This window comes from Pseudorca crassidens, chromosome 11, assembly GCF_039906515.1.
Source record: "Pseudorca crassidens isolate mPseCra1 chromosome 11, mPseCra1.hap1, whole genome shotgun sequence".
Lineage (NCBI taxonomy): Eukaryota > Metazoa > Chordata > Mammalia > Artiodactyla > Delphinidae > Pseudorca > Pseudorca crassidens.
The window spans coordinates 48,059,192-48,079,297 of NC_090306.1; the positions used below are offsets into that span (position 1 = coordinate 48,059,192).

The window sequence follows — 20,106 nt, forward strand, 5'->3', positions numbered from 1 at the left end:
TGGATAAAAGGGATTTGTAAAGTAAGAAACTTGGGGTAGTTACAGAGTTATTTTAAGTCTTACTGGCTTGTGGTAGTAAACATCCTGGAGTCTCATCTAGCTCTACACTTGATTGAGTTATCTCTTGGTTACTAACCATCAGCCTTTCAACCTATTTATATTCCTGGAGCTAGTGATCCTAAGTTTACTCCCCTCTTCAATAAAGAAGGCCCGATTTCTGTCCCATAGAGGTGCCATAGGAAGCATAATCCACACTACTAGGGATCAAGTGAGTCTATAAAGCTTAGGGACTCTTCAGGCAGAGCTACTGGTCTTGCTTCATTTCTCCACAGTGGGTCCCATGTGATTACCCACTACCTTTCTGAAGCTACTCCCTAGCCAGCCTGTAACACCAGGACCTAAAGAATAACCCAAGTTTGAGTTCCATAAAAATATCTACTGACCATACAGGATTGTACGAGGATCAGATGAGATATGCCCAAGCAATATACACAAGTTGGCTGCCTTAAAGTATAAATGAACTGATTCATGAACTAATCTGATATAAACATGATTTATGATTTAGTATTGACCACCCTCTCTAACAATTACAATGTGGTTGAACAGCGATATGGTCCTGAGGGGCTGGGTGGCCATCCATCTCTGCTTCTACCATGTGGAATCTCTATCCCACCCCATATTTAGAGTGCCAGGTCAGCATGTAACCCAACTCCATTGTGTGGACAGTTTCAGTAGGACAAAGGCTGCAGCATAGCACAAGCTAGCAGCCCCTTTGGCTAGCTCCTGATGGCCCCCCTTCTCTCACTTTCTCTGGTTATGCTTTGCTGACTGCTGACTCCTGGCAAAGCCCAGAACAATCACCAAGCTCTGAGTGCATCATCCCTCTCCCACTCATAGCACTTAGAAAAGACCAGGGCCCCCACATGTTAGAAATGGGGTAATCCAAGAAATAAAGAGTAAATACACTGGCCTATCCTGTCCTTTCCTCCTTCACTACTTTCTTTCCTGTGGAGTCAGATACAACTCCAAGCCAGGCAGACCAATGCTCACTATGGGTCAGGTCCTGTTCCAAGCACTTTATATGTGTTATCTCAGATACTGGTATTCCCTTGGATTGCACCTTCAGTTTATTCCCTAATTACTCTAGTTTACATCCTCTCCTTGGATGACTTCATCTAAGTCATCTCCTCCCTTGAAATTTATATCCATATATCTATGGAATGGTTTACCTACTTGGGTATCCCACTGACCACAAATTCAGCCTGTCCAAAACTGAACTAATTATTTTCCCCCATCCAAACATGCTTTTCCTTCTGTATCCCCTCATTAAGTCAGAAACCTATGTATTAATTTTCCTTCCCCCATCCTCTCACTCCCATCTAACAGTCACCAAAGTTCTATCAGTTCTACCTCTTGGATAGCTGAACCCACACCATGTCCCACCTAACTCTAGTGGCCTTGGACCCTGCTTAACAGTTTCTAGTCTCATCCCCTCCAATTCATTCTCCATGCTGCTGCCAGCCTGACGTTTGTAAAAGTACCTGTAATTTGTCACTCCCCTGTGTTCCCTTCAACAGCTTGTGAATGTCTGAAAGACACTCTTATCAGGGCATACATGACTCTTCATCATCCAGCCTCAACTTTTCTAACTGCTCTCCTCATCTCCTTAGCATGAAACTCCAGCAATACTGTGCTCCTTGTTGTTCCTCAAACACCCACTCTGCTTCATAACCCAGTGCTTTAGTCTAAGCTGTTCCCTGTAACTTGAATGTCTCTTCCTCTTTCTTCTGTCAGGTAAAATTCTATCACTTCCTAATTATTATGCATGGAAATGTTAAAGAGTTAATTACTTGTTCATTAGCAACGAGGCAGGTAAATCATCAGAATGAGGGTGAGTTTATCAGATGGATAGTCAGTCTGTTAAAGTGAAATAATGCAAGCGATGACAGTTAAGACACTATACCCTGAGCAGGGAATAAAGTAATAGAGTTGTGTCTAAGTGACAGTGTAAGGAATGTGCAGTGATTGCTTCAGCTCTCAGGACCAAGTGGAACCGAGGGAGAAATCCTACAGAAACAGTCCTGGAACTCTTCTCTCATTACTACCAAAATGCAAAGTATTGACAGAGCAGGACTTTACTGAAGGAAATGTCACCTTCACGCCTTTCCTCCCAGGATTGAAAAGAATAGAAACCTCTCTTCTCACATACAAAGTAGGATGAAAAGGCTGGACCAGGATGACCCCTGGTGAAAGGAATCAGCTATTGCATGCAAGAATCAGCACAAAACTTCCTTTTTAAAATTTTTAAATTATTTTTAAAATATTTATTTATTTGGCAGCATTGGGTCTTAGCTGCGGCATGCAGGATCTTAGTTGCGGCCTGCGGAATCTTTCGTTGTGGCACGTGGGCTCTCTAGCTGCGGCACACGGGCTTAGTTGCCGCATGGCATGTGGGATCTTAGTTCCTTGACCAAGGATTACTCCCGTGTCCCCTGCATTGGAAGGCAGATTCTTAACCCTTGGACCACCAGGGAAGTCCCAAAACTGCTTCATTTATTCATTCAAAAATAGTGGACTTCCATGGTGGCGCAGTGGTTAAGAATCTACCTGCCAAAGCAGGGGACACGGGTTCGAGCTCTGGTCCGGGAAGATCCCACATGCCGCGGAGCCTGCTCGGCAACAAGAGAAGCCACTAAAAAGAGAAGCCCGCGCACCGCAACGAAGAGTAGCCCCCATTCACCACAACTAGATAATGCCCAAGCGTCCAGCAACGAAGACCCAACGCAGCCCAAAATAAATAAATTTATTAAAAAGAAAAAAAAATTCACAACCTAATGATGAGGTAGGTAGCTACCTCTTTAAATGTTCCCACAGCAGCACTGGGGAGAAGGTAAGACCAGTTAGAAAGCCAGTGCAGCAGTCCAGGGGAAAAATAATGTGATAGGGATTTAATAACAATCAGATATGTGAAGTGAGGGAAACAAAGAAGTGAAGGGCTTCCAGGTTTCTGGCCTGGGCAAAGGGCTGGTTGTGGGTTGCAGTTCACCAGTCTGTGTAGAAAAACGAAATTAGCTTTAGACATGTTAAATTTGAGGTGAATGGGGGACATTCAGGTAGAAATGTCCAATAAGCTTTTGGATATACAGATCTGGAACTCAGGAGAGAAATATGGAGTAGAGATTTTGAGAGTTCTCCAATAGGCGATAGTGGATTCTGCCTTCCGGGAGAAGGCATTAGATGAAATCTTGAGCAAACTCGGGTTCCTCCACCTGAGAAAACCAAATATTGAGTTAAACCTTCCATTGCCAGTCCTGAAAACACAAAACCAACACTTATTTATTAGAACAACTGCCACTTACCCAGTGACTGCTATTTGTCAAGATGTATCCTAGGTAATTCTCTCGTTTAATTTTTACTACGGTCTGACGGCTAGACATTTTTGTTTTACAAATAACATTAAGGCTCACAGAAGTTAAGTGATTTGCCCAGTCACACAGAGGAGCCGGGTTCGAATAATACAATTATTGTTTAATTCTGAAATCTATACCTTTAACCATCTTGTTACACCATCTTTCTAAACGCCCTATTTAGTTAAAACGTGAACAGCATTCCTCTCCGCGGAAAAATTGAATAAACTGTTCCGGACGCAACCAGAACAGAATTCACTAAAATGGCGGCTCCCTGCGGGGCGCTCGTTCTCTTACGTCATCACACTGCGCTGCTGCCTCTCGCGCACAAAGTGCCAGGGGAGCAGGCGGGCAGATGGAGGGGTCTCAGCCAGTGCGGAGGGGGGCGGGGCGGGGGGCGTGCCCTGTTCATCCGTGGCGTAAGATGGCGCTGCCCTTTGGTCGTTCGCTGTGCCTGAGCCGTTGGGGAGCCAAACGATTGGGGGTTGCCGCCGTAGATGCCCGCAGAGGTAGGATTATATCATTTTACTCTCTTTTACTTCCAAAATAGTTTCCGTCTGTTATTCCTGGAGCCCGCTCGGAGAAACAACTCCAGCCCCTTCGACTCATTCCCCCTCCCCCACCGCGTTGGTCTTGAGATTCCAAACCTGGGACACTCTCTGGTTTCTTTAAATTCCAGGGCTTCCCCAGTCCGAGTTTTTCGGATCCTTGGGCTGCCCATACTAAAGCGCCCCCACTCTCTTACCCGCTTGACGTTCCGACTCTTCCGTGTTTCCTCGTGATCTCTTGACTGCCTGTTTCAGATCGGAATATGTACGTCACTGGTTCTAGAGTTCTAGCGCACGTCATTATCCAGCCTCTTTGCTCTGCCCGCAGGCGTCAGTTTCAAACTGGAAGAAAAGACCGCTCACAGCAGCCTGGCACTCTTCAAAGGTGACACAGGTGTCAAATACGGCATGGTGGGATTGGAGCCCACAAAATTGGCCCCGAATGTGGAGCGCTTCCGGGAGTGGGCAGTGGTGCTGGCAGACACAGCGGTTACCAGTGGCAGGCACTACTGGGAGGTGACAGTGAAGCGCTCCCAGCAATTCCGGATAGGAGTGGCAGACGTGGATATTTCCCGGGATAGCTGCATCGGTGTTGACGATCGTTCCTGGGTGTTCATCTATGCTCAGCGCAAGTGGCACACCATGTTGGCCAACGAGAAAGCCCCTATTGAGGGCATTGGGCAGCCAGAGAAGGTGGGGCTGCTGCTGGAGTATGAGGCCCAGAAGCTGAGTCTGGTGGATGTGAGTCGGGTTGCTGTGGTCCACACACTACAGACAGATTTCCGGGGTCCAGTGGTGCCTGCTTTTGCCCTTTGGGATGGAGAGCTGCTGACCCATTCGGGGCTTGAGGTGCCTGAAGGCCTCTAGTATGTCCGTCACTGGAGTCCCTAATCACGCTCTTGGCCAGCCTCCTGATCCAAGTGTCTGAAACCTTTTAACTGTGCCCCAAGCAACTGCTAGCTCCCACAATTCAGTGATGGATCCTCTGTGCAATATCTGTCAGCTTCCTCTCCCCTACCTTGTGAAAGCTAGGCATACAGCTACCCTCTCCCCTCCCCCAGACTATTGCCAATTTCCTAGGCTACCATGAATGTACTTTCTCTGACTTGCTTCCTTCAGTCTCTCTGCCTCCCTGTGCCCAGGACTTTCTCAGACTGTATTCAGTCCTAGGGTCTTACTTTTCAGCTTTGTTTGAATTTATTCATCACTGTGCTACTTCTCCTTCCCTTTGCCCACATGTAACCTGTTTGTTTTGGGGGCTCTACCGAATCTCTCCAGAGTAAATCCTTTCTACCTCTGGCTGGAGGAGTGGTGCAGTGAATGACTTTGCCCTTTCTGTACAGCACGTACAGAGTCTGGGCTCTGGCTCCCTCAGGTAGTGCTTTATTGACTGTGTCAGAATGAGAACAGAGCCCTCCTTGCCTAATACCTCAGTGTTACAGACTCTCAGCCCCAGACAGCTGCAGCTCTCCTCACCCTGAGTCCATCTGCCTTAATTTGCACACCTCTGACACTTGGTCAATCTGTTGCAATCATTGGACCAGTTACAACCATGACCAAAGGGGAAGAGACATGTGGGGATTAGTACTAGAAACTTTATTCTTGAGAAGTTCCATCTTCATTTCTGCTATAGTTGTAACTTGCAGAGGGAGGAGGGAGGCCTGAAGTCTTGCACAATCCAATTTGGGGCCTGTTCAGACCCAAGCACTTGTCCCCACTTGGAGCAGAATACACTTAGCCTAAAGCAGTATTTGGGATTGAAAAGAACCTAGTGGGGTGAGTATATATGTGAAATATGTATTCTTTGGGCTCTGTATGACCCTGTGGTTCCATCTTACTCTACCTTTATGATGTGATGCAGCTGGATGGCCCTAGGGGAGAAAGAGAAGGACTGGGTCTAGCAAAAATAATAATTTGTGTAATTAAAGTTTATTTGAGCACAAAATACTTCCTCTGTCTATAAAATTGCTGTTAGCAGTAGCAGCACTTCCTGGTCAAGGGGGGCAGATCTCTCCAGACGACTAAAGCCTGGTGCATAGCTCCTCTCTTTCTCTGTGGATATATACATGTGCGTGGTGGCTAGAGCCCCTTACCAGAGTATCTCTCTCTCATAATGGCTTCTTCAGAGAGAGGAAGAGGGGACCTGCGTGAAGACCTGGGATGATCTGGAGTGGGCTAAGCCATTAGGCTGTCCCTTAAAGAAGCCCACAATCTTCATGGATAGCTCTACTGCAGGAGTCCACAAAGGCACTTCTCTATACTCTGTCTGCCAACGGAATGGGGTATTTTGACTCTCACTGAAAGCACTGCCCCCCCGCCCCCCCCCCACCACCACTGAAGCAGTGCGGCCCTCTGTAGCATGTTTGGTGGTTATATGTTAAGTGTGTGGCCAGCTCGTGCTTCTCTTATGCAGGGACTGTGCATGCCCCATGCTCACACCATGCTCTCTAAGTTCTCTTTGGACAGGGCCTCAGCTGTTGCTTCAGCCTGAGTCTCAGATGGTGTGTATGAGTCCTGGTAATCTTGGAGCAGTTTAACCACCTCCAGGTGGTTGAACTGCACAGCATCATCCAGGGGGATGTTGCCCCACCTGAGAGGAGGAACAAAGACCATGATCAGGCAAAGAAGACATCAAGAGTGCCCTGGTTATATACATAACTGTGGTGGCTGGAGGGCCGTGGTGGAGAAGCTGCTGCCCACCTCCCTTCCCCCCACTTTCAGCTTAATCCTACTCACCTGTCCTTGACAAAAGGATTCACTTTGCAAGCCTCAATAAGGAATTTAACAACTTCAGTGTGTCCTAGGAATACAGGCAGAAGGAAAATGAGAGGGTATAGATCCTGACCCTTTTGGTGTTAACATTAGTACAGACCCTTGGCAGCTAGAGTCTGAACTAAAAGGGGAGGGGGGAAAGGCCTCTTCCCATTTTCGCTCCCTGCAGCACCCAATAAGAGCCTGCAAACTGAAGCACAGCTGGACAAAACTAGTTGCTGCCCTTGTAACCTTGAGGGCACATACAATGCGGGGTACTCTTGGTAGAAAAGAAAGGTCTTAGGATCTGCTTCCTCTCTTATTTAACCTTCAGATACCTTCAGCTGCAGCAACATGCAGGGCTGTGCGGGAGTCATAGTCTTTCTGTTCCATGTCCATGGCTGACAAGGCAAACCTGAGAGGAGTGGAAAGTAGCTGGAGTTACCCAGATCAGCCTAGAATCACTGGTATCCTTTCTGAAGTGGGGTCAGACTGGATGAGTTCCAGAAAAAGCAAAACAGAGCTTATACCAAGATCTGTAGACCGTGTACAGTCTGTGTTCTCTATCCAGATGAGACTGCTACTCCTACGTCAGAGAGATGGGAGTGTGATGGTTCCAGAAACATCACTGCCTACCTGTAGTAGGTGCCCAGTACATATTTGTTGATGTTGGTAATCCATTTGAGGCAGGGTCCTTACCAGCCTCCTAGGACTCTGCTTTTAACACCCAGGTTAATCATAACGGTGGCTACCATTAATTAAGTTCTTATCACATGGCAGTCACTGTACTTTTTTAAAAAAACTCATTTAAATGTAGTCTCTGACCATTCAGTCTGACTCTAAGGCTGAAGCACTTAACTATATTGCTATGTTGACGGCTAATGAGATCTCTGACCAGGAGTATTTTATTGTGTTTATTTGGTCAGAGTAGAAGTACCTTCGAAGAGCTGAGACATCTCCACTATAGGCAGCAAATAACAGGTTCACCACAGTTTTGTTCTGGAAAACAAATCATACCCACCTGAGATTAACTGTGACTTTGAACCCACCCATGCCCAGCTCTACCCTGTCGCCCTCCCGCATGGATGCTTAGCCAAGGGTTTTACTGAAGTGTTACGGAATATTCTCTTCTGAAATAGTCTTACAAGCCACCTGGGGTTTTCCTTACCCGAACTTCTCCTCCTTCACGCCGTGGGTCTAATTTCCGAGCGCAGTGCCTCAGGTTGTCATAGTTGTGGAAATTGAAGAGAGATACCAACTTCTAGGATTGTAAGGCAAAAAGATTGTTTACTTCCTCCCTGTACTTAGTAGGAGCTCAAAATTGCTTTATTTTCTCATTCAAAAATATTAAATACTATATGCAAAGTGACTTACTTGGCAGAAGCTGACACCCCTATAGCTGTTCCCCAGCTTGTCCAGGGGAGGTGATAGACACATCATTCCCATGATATTGGGCACCACCAGGAGGATGGCTCCTGACACAGCTGACTTGGCTGGCAGGCCCACCTTGGGGACAAAGTTGGAACTGTGGATGAGCAAGAGGTGCCCCAAGTCTGTGTTAACAAGTTAGTCTATCCCAAATGACTTCATGGGCAAGGCCACAGCCATCTCAACCTATTGGCTTGTTAATTAGCTTTTCTTACTCCTGTCCTCCCCTGCCCCCTCTTAAATTTATGGCTTCAGTAAGGAAATATTTACTGAGTATCTACTCTGTGCCTGATGATGTGCTAGGACTAGGACAAGGTCTCTCAGTTAACTTACATTCTGGTGGTAGGACAGAGACAATAAATAGGTAAACAAACAAATAGACAAAAATAATCACAACTTATGATAACATGTTAGGAAAAAAGGAGGGTGCTGTGATAGAGAATGATGTGGGAGGGAGAGCCCAGTGGAGAGAGGGTGGTCAGAAAAGCCTCTCTTTGGAAGTGACATCCTGTATGAGACCTGGAAGAGAATCACCAGCGATGTGAGGGGCGGCAGAGGAGTGGTTCTGAAGTTGCACTGTCATGTGTTTATGTGTTTGAGGGACTTACTGTGTTTGACAAACTCCCCTAAGGATTCTTGGCCTAATTGCCCGGCTGGAAGTTAGTGAGTGAGAGGCAGGAACAGGTGTCCACCTCTCCACCTTCAGAGACTCGGTGTCCCCTTTTCTTGGCTCTGGGCTCATGGCAAATGGATGGCAGGGCCAGAAGCACTCACATGGAAAGCAAACTGGCCCGAGAGGTCATACATGCCGCAGGAATGCATGAGGCTGAGGGTGTTGCGCACTGCTTCAGCGCTCAGCACGCTCTCGCCTGTGATGGGGCAGATCCCGCCATTGGCCAGGGTGGCTGCCATGACACTGCCTGATTCACAGGTCACCTCCACGGAGCACAGCTGTGGAGACGAGGCAGAGGTGAGGGTCCGGTGTGGACCTGAATGCTGTGCTCTGAGGTGTAGAGCAATGTTCTTGACATCCTGATCCTTCAGTAAGTTCCCCTGGTGTTTCTGAAGGATGCCAGAACCACTGGAGATGAGTATCCCTCTTGTGGGTCAGAGCAAGGAAGGCAGTGTGTCCCGTTCCCTTGGCGCTGGGCTGAATGGCGGCATCTGCTTACCTGGAAGTAGAGATCCAGGGCAGCCATCATGTCCACCCCTTTAGGAAAGCACTGCAAGGAAGAAGAGGGGAGAGCGTTTCTCAGGCCATCAGCAGCCCCTGTCACACTGCCAGGACCTCAGCCGAAGTCCCCAGCCCCCATCGCCCTTCCACCAGCCACAGAATTCCCAGGGACTTTGTACCAGCCTCTCCCAGTTACCTTCTTTTCCTTTAGATAATAGCCGATGGCATAATTCCGATCCCCTGTTTCCTTCTCTGACTGGAATCTGAAGCAAACACCCAATTTAGTACTTGACATTTGAGGGATGGGTGTGAGGAGAAGGGGAAAAAAATACCTTCCCTGAGAGAGACAGAACTAGATCACACATGTCAAACTAAATCAGCCCCTTTATTAATTCTCACACTTACACTGGAGAAAACTTCTGAACCTGAGAAAGCACTGGGTCCAGCTTTATTGTAAAGTGTGAAAAACAAAACCAAACCCAAAATGATCTAGTCATTTAGTCTAGGAAAATGAGGTTTTTGGCTTTGAGAGACTTGGCAAGAGAGGGCCCAGGTGCAAACTCTCACACTGTCTTTCTCATTAAGTACCAAATAGAAATGGAACAGATCCTTTTACAAAGCAAACAAATGTCCATGAAGGGGCTCAGAGGAAGCTGAAAGGCCAAGGTTCCCCTGGGATTTCTTCTTCCTAAGATTCTATCCTCCTCCTCCATTCCCTGCCCCCCACATACGTATACACACACACACACACTCAAACACACATCCCCACACACATTCAGCCAATCCTGTGAACAGGGCCTTACGTGGCATTGCTGAAACCCATGTATTCATTCCCAGCCATTTTATTCAGATACTGCAAGACCTGGAAGAGAAAAAGGGGCATGGGAGGCACCCCATGCGTAAGGACCCCTAGTAAACACATAGGCTGATTAACCCTTCTGCACTCCTCAGTCCTTATCCCAGCAGGGACTTCAGGAGGCTTTCTTCCCTCACGCCAGCAGATTCCTACACCTCTGGAAATAAGGCTTCTAGTATGGGCTGGTACACCATCAAAGTGGGGTTAGAGCCAGGCACTGGGACAGCTGGAATGGACAACATGCCATGGAGAAAAGCAGCCAGGGGCTGAGCAGTGAGGGAACTTACAAAATCAAACTTCTCTGCTTTGTTACAGTCCATCTGCAAGGAGACAAAAAGAGATATCAGTATTCTAAGCCTAGGAGGATGACAGGGAGGGTCAGAAGGATGTAGTGGAGATAAAGTGTTAGACCGGTTTTGCTACTGGGTGTGTGTTGCATTTTACAATTTTTTTTTTTTAACAACTGAGACTTTTTTATATCCATGCATACCTAGTGATCTTAAAAACCAAATCATTTAGATTTTATTATCAGGTAATGAGTACAGATAAGCTCACCCCAGCTATGAGTCTCCCCCATCCCTGAGTCTCACTCTCATTTCCATTTTCAATGCCAACCATCATCCCTGACTCCCACTTTCATTTTCTTGATTCCAATCCTGTTCCCAAGCCCCACCCCTATTCCTGGTCCCCATCCTCATTCCTTACACCCCAGGCTGGAGGCTTCCTCTATCCTACCCCTGACTCCCATGGCCATTTCCAAGACTGGAGTGAGTGATGGGAATGGGAGGACGGTGTGTGTTGCATACATTATAATATTCAATTATATCAATTATATTGATAACTGAAATAAAGCTAAAGATTTTAGCTAAGAGTCAAGTCAGTAGGGCCTGTTTAGATAGGAATGGGATGAGGCAGGCCCCAGATACAGGGCTGTAGATAGAGCTATCCCGGAGCAAGGGGAGAGCCTGAGCCTGGTCCATCCCCCTCCCCCCACCCCACAATTGCTTCCTGTACTCGTCAGCTATAGTGTCAACACCACAGGGACTCTGACACTTGGGTCCCTGGGGGGAGGGTTCCTAACACCACCTTCCCCAGGAAGGGCTGTTATTGGCTCTGGATTGTTGCTGCCCACACTGCTCTCAGGTTCTTGCTCAAGCCCTGGGAGACCTACAGCTGACAGGCTGGCCAGACACCGTTGCTCAAGGCCAACTCACAGCTCCAGGTGACGTGAATAGCTGCCCTGTTCTGGCCATTCACCCTTCTTTCCATGTGTCCCTTACCCACAAGTGGCCAATCAGTACCTAACAGAGCTGTCCTCCCCCTGTGTGTGGCATTTGGTCCTTCGTGCTAGGCTGGGGTCAGGACCTGCTCACTTCCCTCAGAGCCAGGAAGCTCTGGGCTCCAGACTCATGGGTAGGAGCTGGGATACAGTTCCATTTACTAACATCCTCAGCATAATTTGTGAGTCCCTGCTGTGTCTTCACTGCCTCCTGGGCACCCTCAAAGGAATCAAGTCCCCACCAATCTCCCTGGAGAGACAGGCAGATACGAGGGATATAGGAACAAGGGGGTTTAGAGAACAGTACCTTCCAGAAGGCTAGGGTGGCACTGACCTTGATCAGGGAGCTCACAACAATGGCACCAGCATTGACCATGGGGTTATGGGGGATTCCTGGGGAAATACAAACCACCCAGAGTCTTACCAGCCACTGAGCAAAACCTTTACCGCCTGCCCACTCTGTAGGGTAAATGGGAAAGATCTCTTTGCTGGGGAGGATGGAGTGACAGAGCTGATCAGGAAGGGCAGAGAAACACACACCCTTGGGAGGAGGGTAGGGTAAGAAGGGGGCATCTGTGAGTCTGGTCTGAGCCCAGGGAGTGCTCACCTTCCTCATTGAGGGAGAGCTTATTGTAGCGCAGGCCGCTGGGCTCCTTGCCCACGAACTTGTGCACGTAGTCAGTGCCTAGGGTGCTTATGGAGATGGCATAGGTGAGGGGCTTCACACAGGACTGCAGGCAGAAGGGGATCTTTGTGTGGCCCACGGAGTGCCTGGAGGCAAGCAGGTGCCATGAAAGGGGTCGGACTATGCTCTGCCCGTGTGCCCTGCCTCCCCTTCCTCACCCAGCATCTCACCGCTGACCGTCCACAGTGCACAGGGAGACGCCCCACAGATCTGGATTTGACTTGGCCAGCTGAGGGATGTAGGCCGCCACCTGGGTATGAGTGGGTAGAGAAAACAGAGACAGGATGAAGACATGGATGTGGAGAGGGGGAACAGAGCTGAGGTTCGGGTCAGGAGAATCTTTTAGATAAAAGCTAAAATTCTGTCTTCTGCAAGACAAACAGGGTTCCCTCCTGCCTGTTGTTCCTAGAGACACCCAAGCCTTAAGTCCTAGAAGGCCTTGTATTTCTGCAGCCCCACTCCTATAGAGATGGCAGTAAAGCCCATAGAAGGTATAAAGAGAATTCTGGGGTCAGCTTCCCTTTTCTGCTCTTAGGCTTAATTACCCTGTAGGTCTCTTTCAAAGTTCTATTGAATCCTTATGTCAGCTGTCTCCATAAAAACTTCAGATTCCCTCACCTGTTCTAGAAATCACAGGTAAAATACATAAAGCCCTTGTCCCCATTTTTAGAGGTTCTGCTTCTCATCACTCATCCACTGAATTCCCAGCCCCAGGAAATCTCTGAGAAGCAAGGTATATCTGGTCCAGAGCCCTTGCCCATCCCTCAGTCCCCTGGCCCTCACTTTGCCTCCAGTGAGCTCTTTGGCATCCTCAAAGATGCGGTCCACATGGCTCGTGAACTCCTCAAAATCAGGAATGACGAACTTCTTTCGGAATGCCTGGGTCAGGAGCACAATGTTCCTGCTCACACACCTGGATCCCAGACACGATTGGGTTAGGGGGCTGGAGAGATGCAGCTGTGACTCACTCTGGAGCCATGGAAGTTGGGAACGAAGAAAGTGTGAGTGGTCATTGGGTTTGGGACCAACAGCTGTGTAACCTTTGGCATATCACTTGATCTTTCTGGGTCTTAAGTTTCTATGCCTCTAAAATGAGGGGTTGTAATGATATGTAAAGATATTCCAAGACACAGTGTCTTGGGATAGGAGAAAAAATAAATACCTGAATAATATGTATGGTAGGTCATCTTTATATTTTAAATCTTAAATTATACAAGTATGTTTACATATATTCCTATATATATATGTAAATGCTTAGGACATTATCTAGAAGATATCTACTAATCTGTTAACAATGTTTACTTCTGGGAAAAGGGACAGGGATGGGGAGAGAGGGAAAGGAGAACATGTATTTCTCTGTTGCTTGAACTTTTACAATACGTATAGGCATATATATGTGTTACTTGTGTAATAAATAAGTAATAAAGTTGAGGGGTTGAATTATCCAATCCCCAGTATCCCTTCCTGCTGTCAAAGTGTCCAAAGAACTGCTTTGAGAGCAGTGCCCTTGTTTCCGGGGCCCTCACTTTCGGAAGAGATCTCGGTCCAAGAGGCCACCACTGCTGGTCTCTCGAACCATGCGGCGCATCTGGCTCATGCAGTCCCGGAGCCGGGGATCTGACGTCTGCAGTCCAGTGGCCTTCAGTGCCTTCAAGGGAAAGGAGCCTGGTAAGGTCAGCTACAAGGACAATAATCTAATCCTAATCATTTTTCCCAATGGATAACAATTAACTCAACCCCAACTACTACAACAGGTGGAAGAAATGGGTTTGCAGACCAAGAAAGGATGGAATATAACAGTTTTGAAGGCTAATAGGGGTTTCCTGCCCTTTTTCATCAAGGCAGCTGGTTTCTGAACCCCTTGGGTCAAAGTCGCAAACCAAAAAGATGGGCTGAGTCAGAGGGTTGAATCATCCCACCTGGGGCAGGGATGGGATTGCCTCATCAGCCTAGGTATCTGCTATCATCAGCTATTCTTCATCCTCATGAAGCAACCCATTAGCTGCCCTGTACTTGTCCTACCTTCCTTTCCCCAGTTTCCAGAGATCCTAAGGGATCAGTGTTCTGAGCAGGTAGAGAGGAACTTACAGTAGTGAACTTGTGGATAGGGATTCGTTCCTGTCCCTCAGCAATAGTGTAGAAGAGCAGATCACCCAGACGGGACAGCATGCCACTCTCTGACGAATCACTGTTTGGGGGCAGAGACAGGGGAGGAGGACAGGAACCTGAGAACTCCTCCCTGCTCCTCCTCCTAGAACAAGGGCTTAGCAGCAGGTAGGTGTCCTCAGTCTACACCTTCTCCCTGAACCATCTGATCTACCCCTATAATTCCAACCTTCACATCGGTCCTGAGAAGTCTTAAATCCTATTCTCTTTCTTTTGTTCCTAAACTTCAGACATTTATTTCTAGTTGCGTTCTAAATACTTCCATTTCTAGATGTCCCATAGGCACTGCAGACTCAACATGTCCAAGCCTGAGATCATCTTGCCTCCCTCCCTCTGCTCCTCCTCTTGTGATTCCCATTTGGATTAATAGTGTTACCACTTACCCGGGGGCGGGGGGCAAGCCGGAAATGTGGAATCATTTGGATAATTCCCATACCTTACGTTCATAACCAACATTGGATGAATCTACCTCCATAATGTCTCTCAAATCCACCCTCTTTTCTTCTCTTCCCCTGTGCTAGCACGGCGTTGTAGAAAGAACCAGTTTGCCTTTAATAGCTGTGATCTTAATATGGATAGTAAGTCAGGTTATTTAATAAAGCTGAACCTGTTTCCTCATCCCTAAAATGAGGGTTTAACGTCTGCTTCACATGGGTGATGTGAGGTTTAATTTAAATGCCATTCCATGAAAAACCATCTTTCACAAAGTAGATGCTCAGTAGCTCCTTGTTGTCTGTTACCTATCTGCTCCTACACTCTCTTGACTTGCAACCCACCTTCTACAATGTGCCAGTTATCTTTCTAAAACTCAAATATCATTTCTCTACTCAAAAACCTTTGATAGCTCCCCAGTGCCTACAAAATAAGTTCTTATTCCTTGGTATGGCATTCAAGGCTCTTTAAAACCTGTCAATATTCCTTTCCTATTCTCCACTATGCCCCCATACTCCAGTTATGCCAGGTAATAAATAGGTGGCCTAGGCACTGTCAGGCTTCCTGGCCCTTGTTGTTTACACTGAAACTTCTGCATGGAAAGACCTTTTCCTCCTTCACCTGCACAGTCCTGCTTATCCCTCAAGGTCCAGATCAAATGTTACTAACTCTGTAAAGCCTTTCCCAAACTTCTTGATTTTGCTTATGCTGCTGGTATGACACAACATACCATCTTATTGACAGAAGACAATCTCCCTTGCTCCACTGTTATGTCTTCGTGTTTTATACATCTTTGTCTTCCTAGAACTGAGCAAAGTCCCTAGCACACTACGGATCTTCAATAAAGAATCACCAAGTTACATTTCTAGGAATACCCCTGTTCCCTAAAGTATCTCTCTCACTGGATTATAGCACCTAAAAATACAGGTACTAAAGATTTTTGATCTTCAAGATTTCTTCTATTAATATGTTAACAGATTTAGAGGAATTATTTTATCAGCTCATTCCAAATATGATAACTATGAGATTAGACCCTTCAAAACCCTTAGATCCAACAATTTGACTTCCAGGTATTTACCATATAAGTGTATTCACGTACCTACAAGGTAACATATTCACAGTCATTCATTGCATTGTTAGTAATAGTAACACTGGAAACAACCCAAATGTGCATCAACAGGGAACTGGTTAGGTAAATTAGGGTATATTCATATGATGGAATATTATGCAATGTAGAAAAAAGAAATGAGGGCGTGCTTTAAGTATTGATATGGAATGATCTTTAAGATGTAACATTAACTAAAAGAAGAAAGCTGTAGAACAGCGTTTATAGTATATGGTCCTATTTATGCTTAAAAGGGAACATATATATGTATGTTTTTTCAGGTACAAAATATTTCTGGAAGGATATATAAGAAACCGGTAAGACTGATTTAGCTCCCTCTAGGGAGATGAAGCAGGTGCTGGGCAAAAGAAGCAAGAGGGATACTTCCCACTATATATCTTTTTATATATTTTGAATTTTGAATCATACAAATATGTACATTTTACCTAATGGATATGATATATTGATATATGATTATGAATATATTATCTATTGAAACAATGCATTTAAAAATAAAAAGCCTCTCAAGGAACTTGGCATAGACTAGGCGTGTGTGTGTTTTGGGCCAGGAGGAATACCAGGAGAGGGGGGAGTTCTTCTGTTTCTGAAGAAATCCAGTTGTTATAATGAGGCTGGTGCCTATAGGGAGGAAAGGATCCATGTGGTGGCAGAGGAAGGGAGGAAAAAGCTATCTGAGGAATAACTCAAGAAGGAAAGTACGCAGGAATATTTTGAGGCCAGGTCTCCTTACCTGGAAAATGAAGGAAGACAGGAAACAATGCCACACGGCTGAATGTATCACAAGCATTTAAAAAAAAATTGCATACCCTTTGACCAAGATATGGATTGATCTGCAAGATAATGTTGGGGGTGGGGTAAGGTGCAGAATAATATGTATAGTATGATACCACTTGTAAAAAGTGGAAATAATATCAACATATATTTGCTGATATATGCATAAAATATCTCTAGAAGGTTATACAAAATATCAGTGACATGTCTCTGGGGAGCAAAATTTCCTAGGAATTTAAGAAATAATTGAACAAGTGCATAAGAATATGGAGTAACCAAATTGAAGACTGGTTAAATAAACTGATACCTCATACAATGGAATCTTAAAATGGCAAAATGGCAGCCATTAAGATGACATCATGCATGCCCACATTAAATCATAATAACAGCTGTTCATAAATGGGAAATATAGGCTACCAAAGAATAGGAATACTATGATCCTATTTTTGTTCAATTTTATATATACATATAGAGTATATATATGGGTTTAAATCATGGATAGATATTAAATATGGATATATGGTTCCCTCTAATATTGGGATCTTGATTTTCTTCTTGATACTCTATTTACCTGGTTCTTCTTTAATAATTAGAAATAAAGTTAAATATTAAAGAAACAAAACAGTAACCTAAATAACAGGGCATTTTCTCTTTGCTGCCCTCCTTATCCACCAAGAACACTTCCCCTCATGGTGTCACACTCCCAGAACCCATCCCCCTCCATGCCCTCAACTCCTGCCCAAAGGAGCATTGGTCCAAGGCCTTTACCAAGAAGTCCCTGGGAGCACAGGCAGCAATAGGCAAGAGGATTAAGGTTCCTAAAAACAATTCCAATTGTAAATCAACTATACGCCAATTAAAACAACAACAGCAACAACAAAACAAACCACTTCCATCACCTGACACCACAGGGTAAGGAAGGGTGTGTGTGGAGGAAACAGGGATGCTTCTTGCTCCCCATCCCACAGAAGGTGTGAGGGTGAGGGAGGTTAAGCCTTTTCTCTAGCCCACCACCATTTCTCCCAAGGTGATTATTTGGGAAAAGCCAGGATGGAGAGTAGACCAGGAGAGAGAGGGTTTATTCTTTAAAATTTAAACATTTTGTGTCTCCTTGAGAAGAGGCTGATGGAAAAGTACAGCATAATACTAATTCTTATTAATAATAAATAGATAATACCTTATTGGATGTTACCTATCCAGGACAGGGACTCCAGTGGTGGTGAGGTAGAGGACAGAGCAGTCTGTCTGGCTACTTTAATTATGGTGTGCATGTCTTTCTGAATGTCATCAGTAGATATCAATGACAAGGGAGATGGTCCATTTCCTGTTCCTGCTATAAAAAAGCAGGGACTACTTGGATAGTGTCTATGTTGGCTTCTGGGGAGGAAAAAATTTCCTGCTCAGCTCCGTTTCTGCGTCTCGAAGAAGCTCAGCCACCAAGTGTTCCAGGGCGGTGGGGGAGAGAGGTGCAGCCTCTCGGGCAGAGTAAGAACCCAAGGGAAGAGAACCCCTTAAATCAGGGAGCCGCCTGAGCAGCACATAAAACGGCTCTGACTGGCTCTGGTTTGGGAGATCTGCGTCTTATGATTCTCCCCCCCCATTATAAAGATTTTCCTCCTTCAAAAACCAATCGGAGAACCACCCTTATTCTACAGATTAGGGAGCCCTGATAACGTACACACCCAACACATACGCAAGTATCTGCGCACCAGTAACACACGAGCATCACACACGCCGAAACACAGATCGACCACACACAGACCCAAGAACACTAGGACTCTAGGCAGGCTGTTCTATACCCACGCATCCCCTAATATACACACGAGGACAGGGGAGAGAAGGAGGATTAGGATGGGCGGTGCGCACACGGCCCTGCACTCAGACACGCGCACCAAGCAACACTCCGCACCCACCTGCGCTCCCAATTAAGTACGCACCTTGGACAGGCACCATCCCGAGGACCGACCTGCCCAAAGGCCTTGCCGGGCGGACGGCACGTTACCGCCCGAGCGCGGCGGACCCAAAGCCCCAAATCTAAAGGAAAAGGCATCGCAGGCCAGTAAGCGAGGAGAGGAGAAGGGAGATGCGAAGCGCTCCTTGGGGAAGGGGACTCGGAAGCTAGTGGGAACGACAGTGAGAGTGCCTGTCCTCTGCCCCTGTCCCGCGAGCCTTACTGATCCTGATGCTGCGGCTGGTGGCTGTGTGGCATCTCCCTGCCCTGCGCCGCGGCCTCACTGAGGTGGTGCCAGACGCCCCCGCCAAGGAGGGGGCTCCGGCTCAGGTGACCCCAGCCTCCCCGCCGGCAGTAACTGCCGGCCCCGCTCAGCGCATTCTGCAGAGCCTTGATGGAGCGCATCCCCTCAGCGCGCCGGCCGCTCGGCCAGAGCTCCCAGGGCTTCTGAGCGGTGGTCGGAGGGAGGGGCGGAGGAAACGCGGACCACGTGGGGCGAGCTAAGCAACGGAGTGCCGGACCTGCGGGGTGGAGAGGTGAGACCCGGTAGGTGGGGTTGGAGCAGGAGGAGGGGCCGGTCCCTACAAGGCTCGGTACACTGCCAGGTGCACCCAATCCTCGCCTAGACAAGGCGTCGATGTGGAGTGCACGCGATAGGGAACACAGAGCGCAGGGTGTCTAGTGGCTGGTGAGAAGTGGGCGGTGCCTGAGAGTTGGGATGGACAATGCCCAGGCCCAATCATTGAGAAAGTAAAAAACTTGGGGGCGGAGATAAAACGAGGCTACCCAATGAAAGCAAGGCGGTGGGCCGTCCACAAAAAGCCGGCGGATTCCTCCGCGTTCCGGCTCCCTGCGGCCCGCTGTGCGTGAAAGCGCCGAGGGCGGGAAAGCTGAGGTGGGGCAGTTGTGAAGGCGAAGGACGTGGCGGCGTCAGAACGATGGAATTCTCGGAAAGAGGGGAAAGCGGTACCTCTCTACACTCGGATAAGAGTGAGCCCTGCTCAAGAGGCCTCTTAGTGACCTCCGATATTCGAAGTCCAAAACCGGCCTTCAGTACCCGGCCTTGTAGCGCGGCGTGGAGGCCCAACGAATGCCTTGTTTCCAGCACGCGGTGTTGGTGAGTGAGGAGTCATGTGGCAGGAAATTACCCCGACCAGAAACAGCGCCCAGGCACTTCAGTGAGATCATGAGGCGGGGGAAAGGTCATCCTGGGCTGCTAGGGTGCCTGGGTTCTCGTTTTACCTCTGCCAATTATTTGGTGTCTGTTTAAGACTTAGGTGTCCTTAACTCTGATCCCTTAAACATTTTATAAGCCGTTAGGTGTCCCCTAAATTTTAGCTAATTTAATTGCTTGCCTCTGTATTCCTCACAGGCAGAAAAGATGTACAAAAAGAATTTTGAAAAGTAAGCACATTCGGGAATTTTATCATTTGCAACTAGGAGAACATTCACCTATATCTTCACAGCATCCGTATTTAGTAGGAGCTCATGGAAATAATAGCTGTTATGGTTTGTCAACCACTTTATATAGT

The 20,106-nt window shown here is 47.1% G+C and overlaps 2 protein-coding genes across 7 annotated transcripts; one reads left to right on the forward strand and one right to left on the reverse strand.

Annotated features, from left to right (window-relative positions):
• Window positions 1–2,933: 2,933 nt before the first annotated feature.
• GLS2 (glutaminase 2) lies at window positions 2,934–19,216 on the reverse strand. 6 transcript variants are annotated; one of them, XM_067697000.1, is made up of 19 exons: window positions 19,096–19,216; window positions 14,217–14,316; window positions 13,655–13,776; window positions 12,912–13,041; window positions 12,299–12,378; window positions 12,051–12,214; window positions 11,778–11,836; window positions 10,452–10,484; window positions 10,112–10,170; window positions 9,505–9,571; window positions 9,307–9,357; window positions 8,909–9,085; window positions 8,081–8,212; window positions 7,875–7,967; window positions 7,644–7,705; window positions 7,045–7,121; window positions 6,692–6,755; window positions 4,153–6,545; window positions 2,934–3,269 (listed from the first exon to the last, which is right to left on the reverse strand). In XM_067697000.1, the coding sequence occupies exons 2-18, from the start codon at window positions 14,295–14,297 to the stop codon at window positions 6,389–6,391; spliced, it is 1,608 nt and encodes a 535-aa protein (XP_067553101.1). In that variant the 5' UTR covers window positions 14,298–14,316; window positions 19,096–19,216; the 3' UTR covers window positions 2,934–3,269; window positions 4,153–6,388. The 6 variants fall into 6 exon arrangements, with proteins under 6 accessions (XP_067553101.1, XP_067553097.1, XP_067553098.1 ...); XM_067696996.1 differs by lacking the exon at window positions 19,096–19,216 and adding an exon at window positions 18,798–19,081; XM_067696997.1 differs by lacking the exon at window positions 19,096–19,216 and adding an exon at window positions 18,561–18,810.
• SPRYD4 (SPRY domain containing 4) lies at window positions 3,791–5,254 on the forward strand. Its single transcript, XM_067697002.1, has 2 exons — window positions 3,791–3,916; window positions 4,284–5,254. The coding sequence occupies exons 1-2, from the start codon at window positions 3,832–3,834 to the stop codon at window positions 4,820–4,822; spliced, it is 624 nt and encodes a 207-aa protein (XP_067553103.1). The 5' UTR covers window positions 3,791–3,831; the 3' UTR covers window positions 4,823–5,254.
• Window positions 19,217–20,106: the final 890 nt, after the last annotated feature.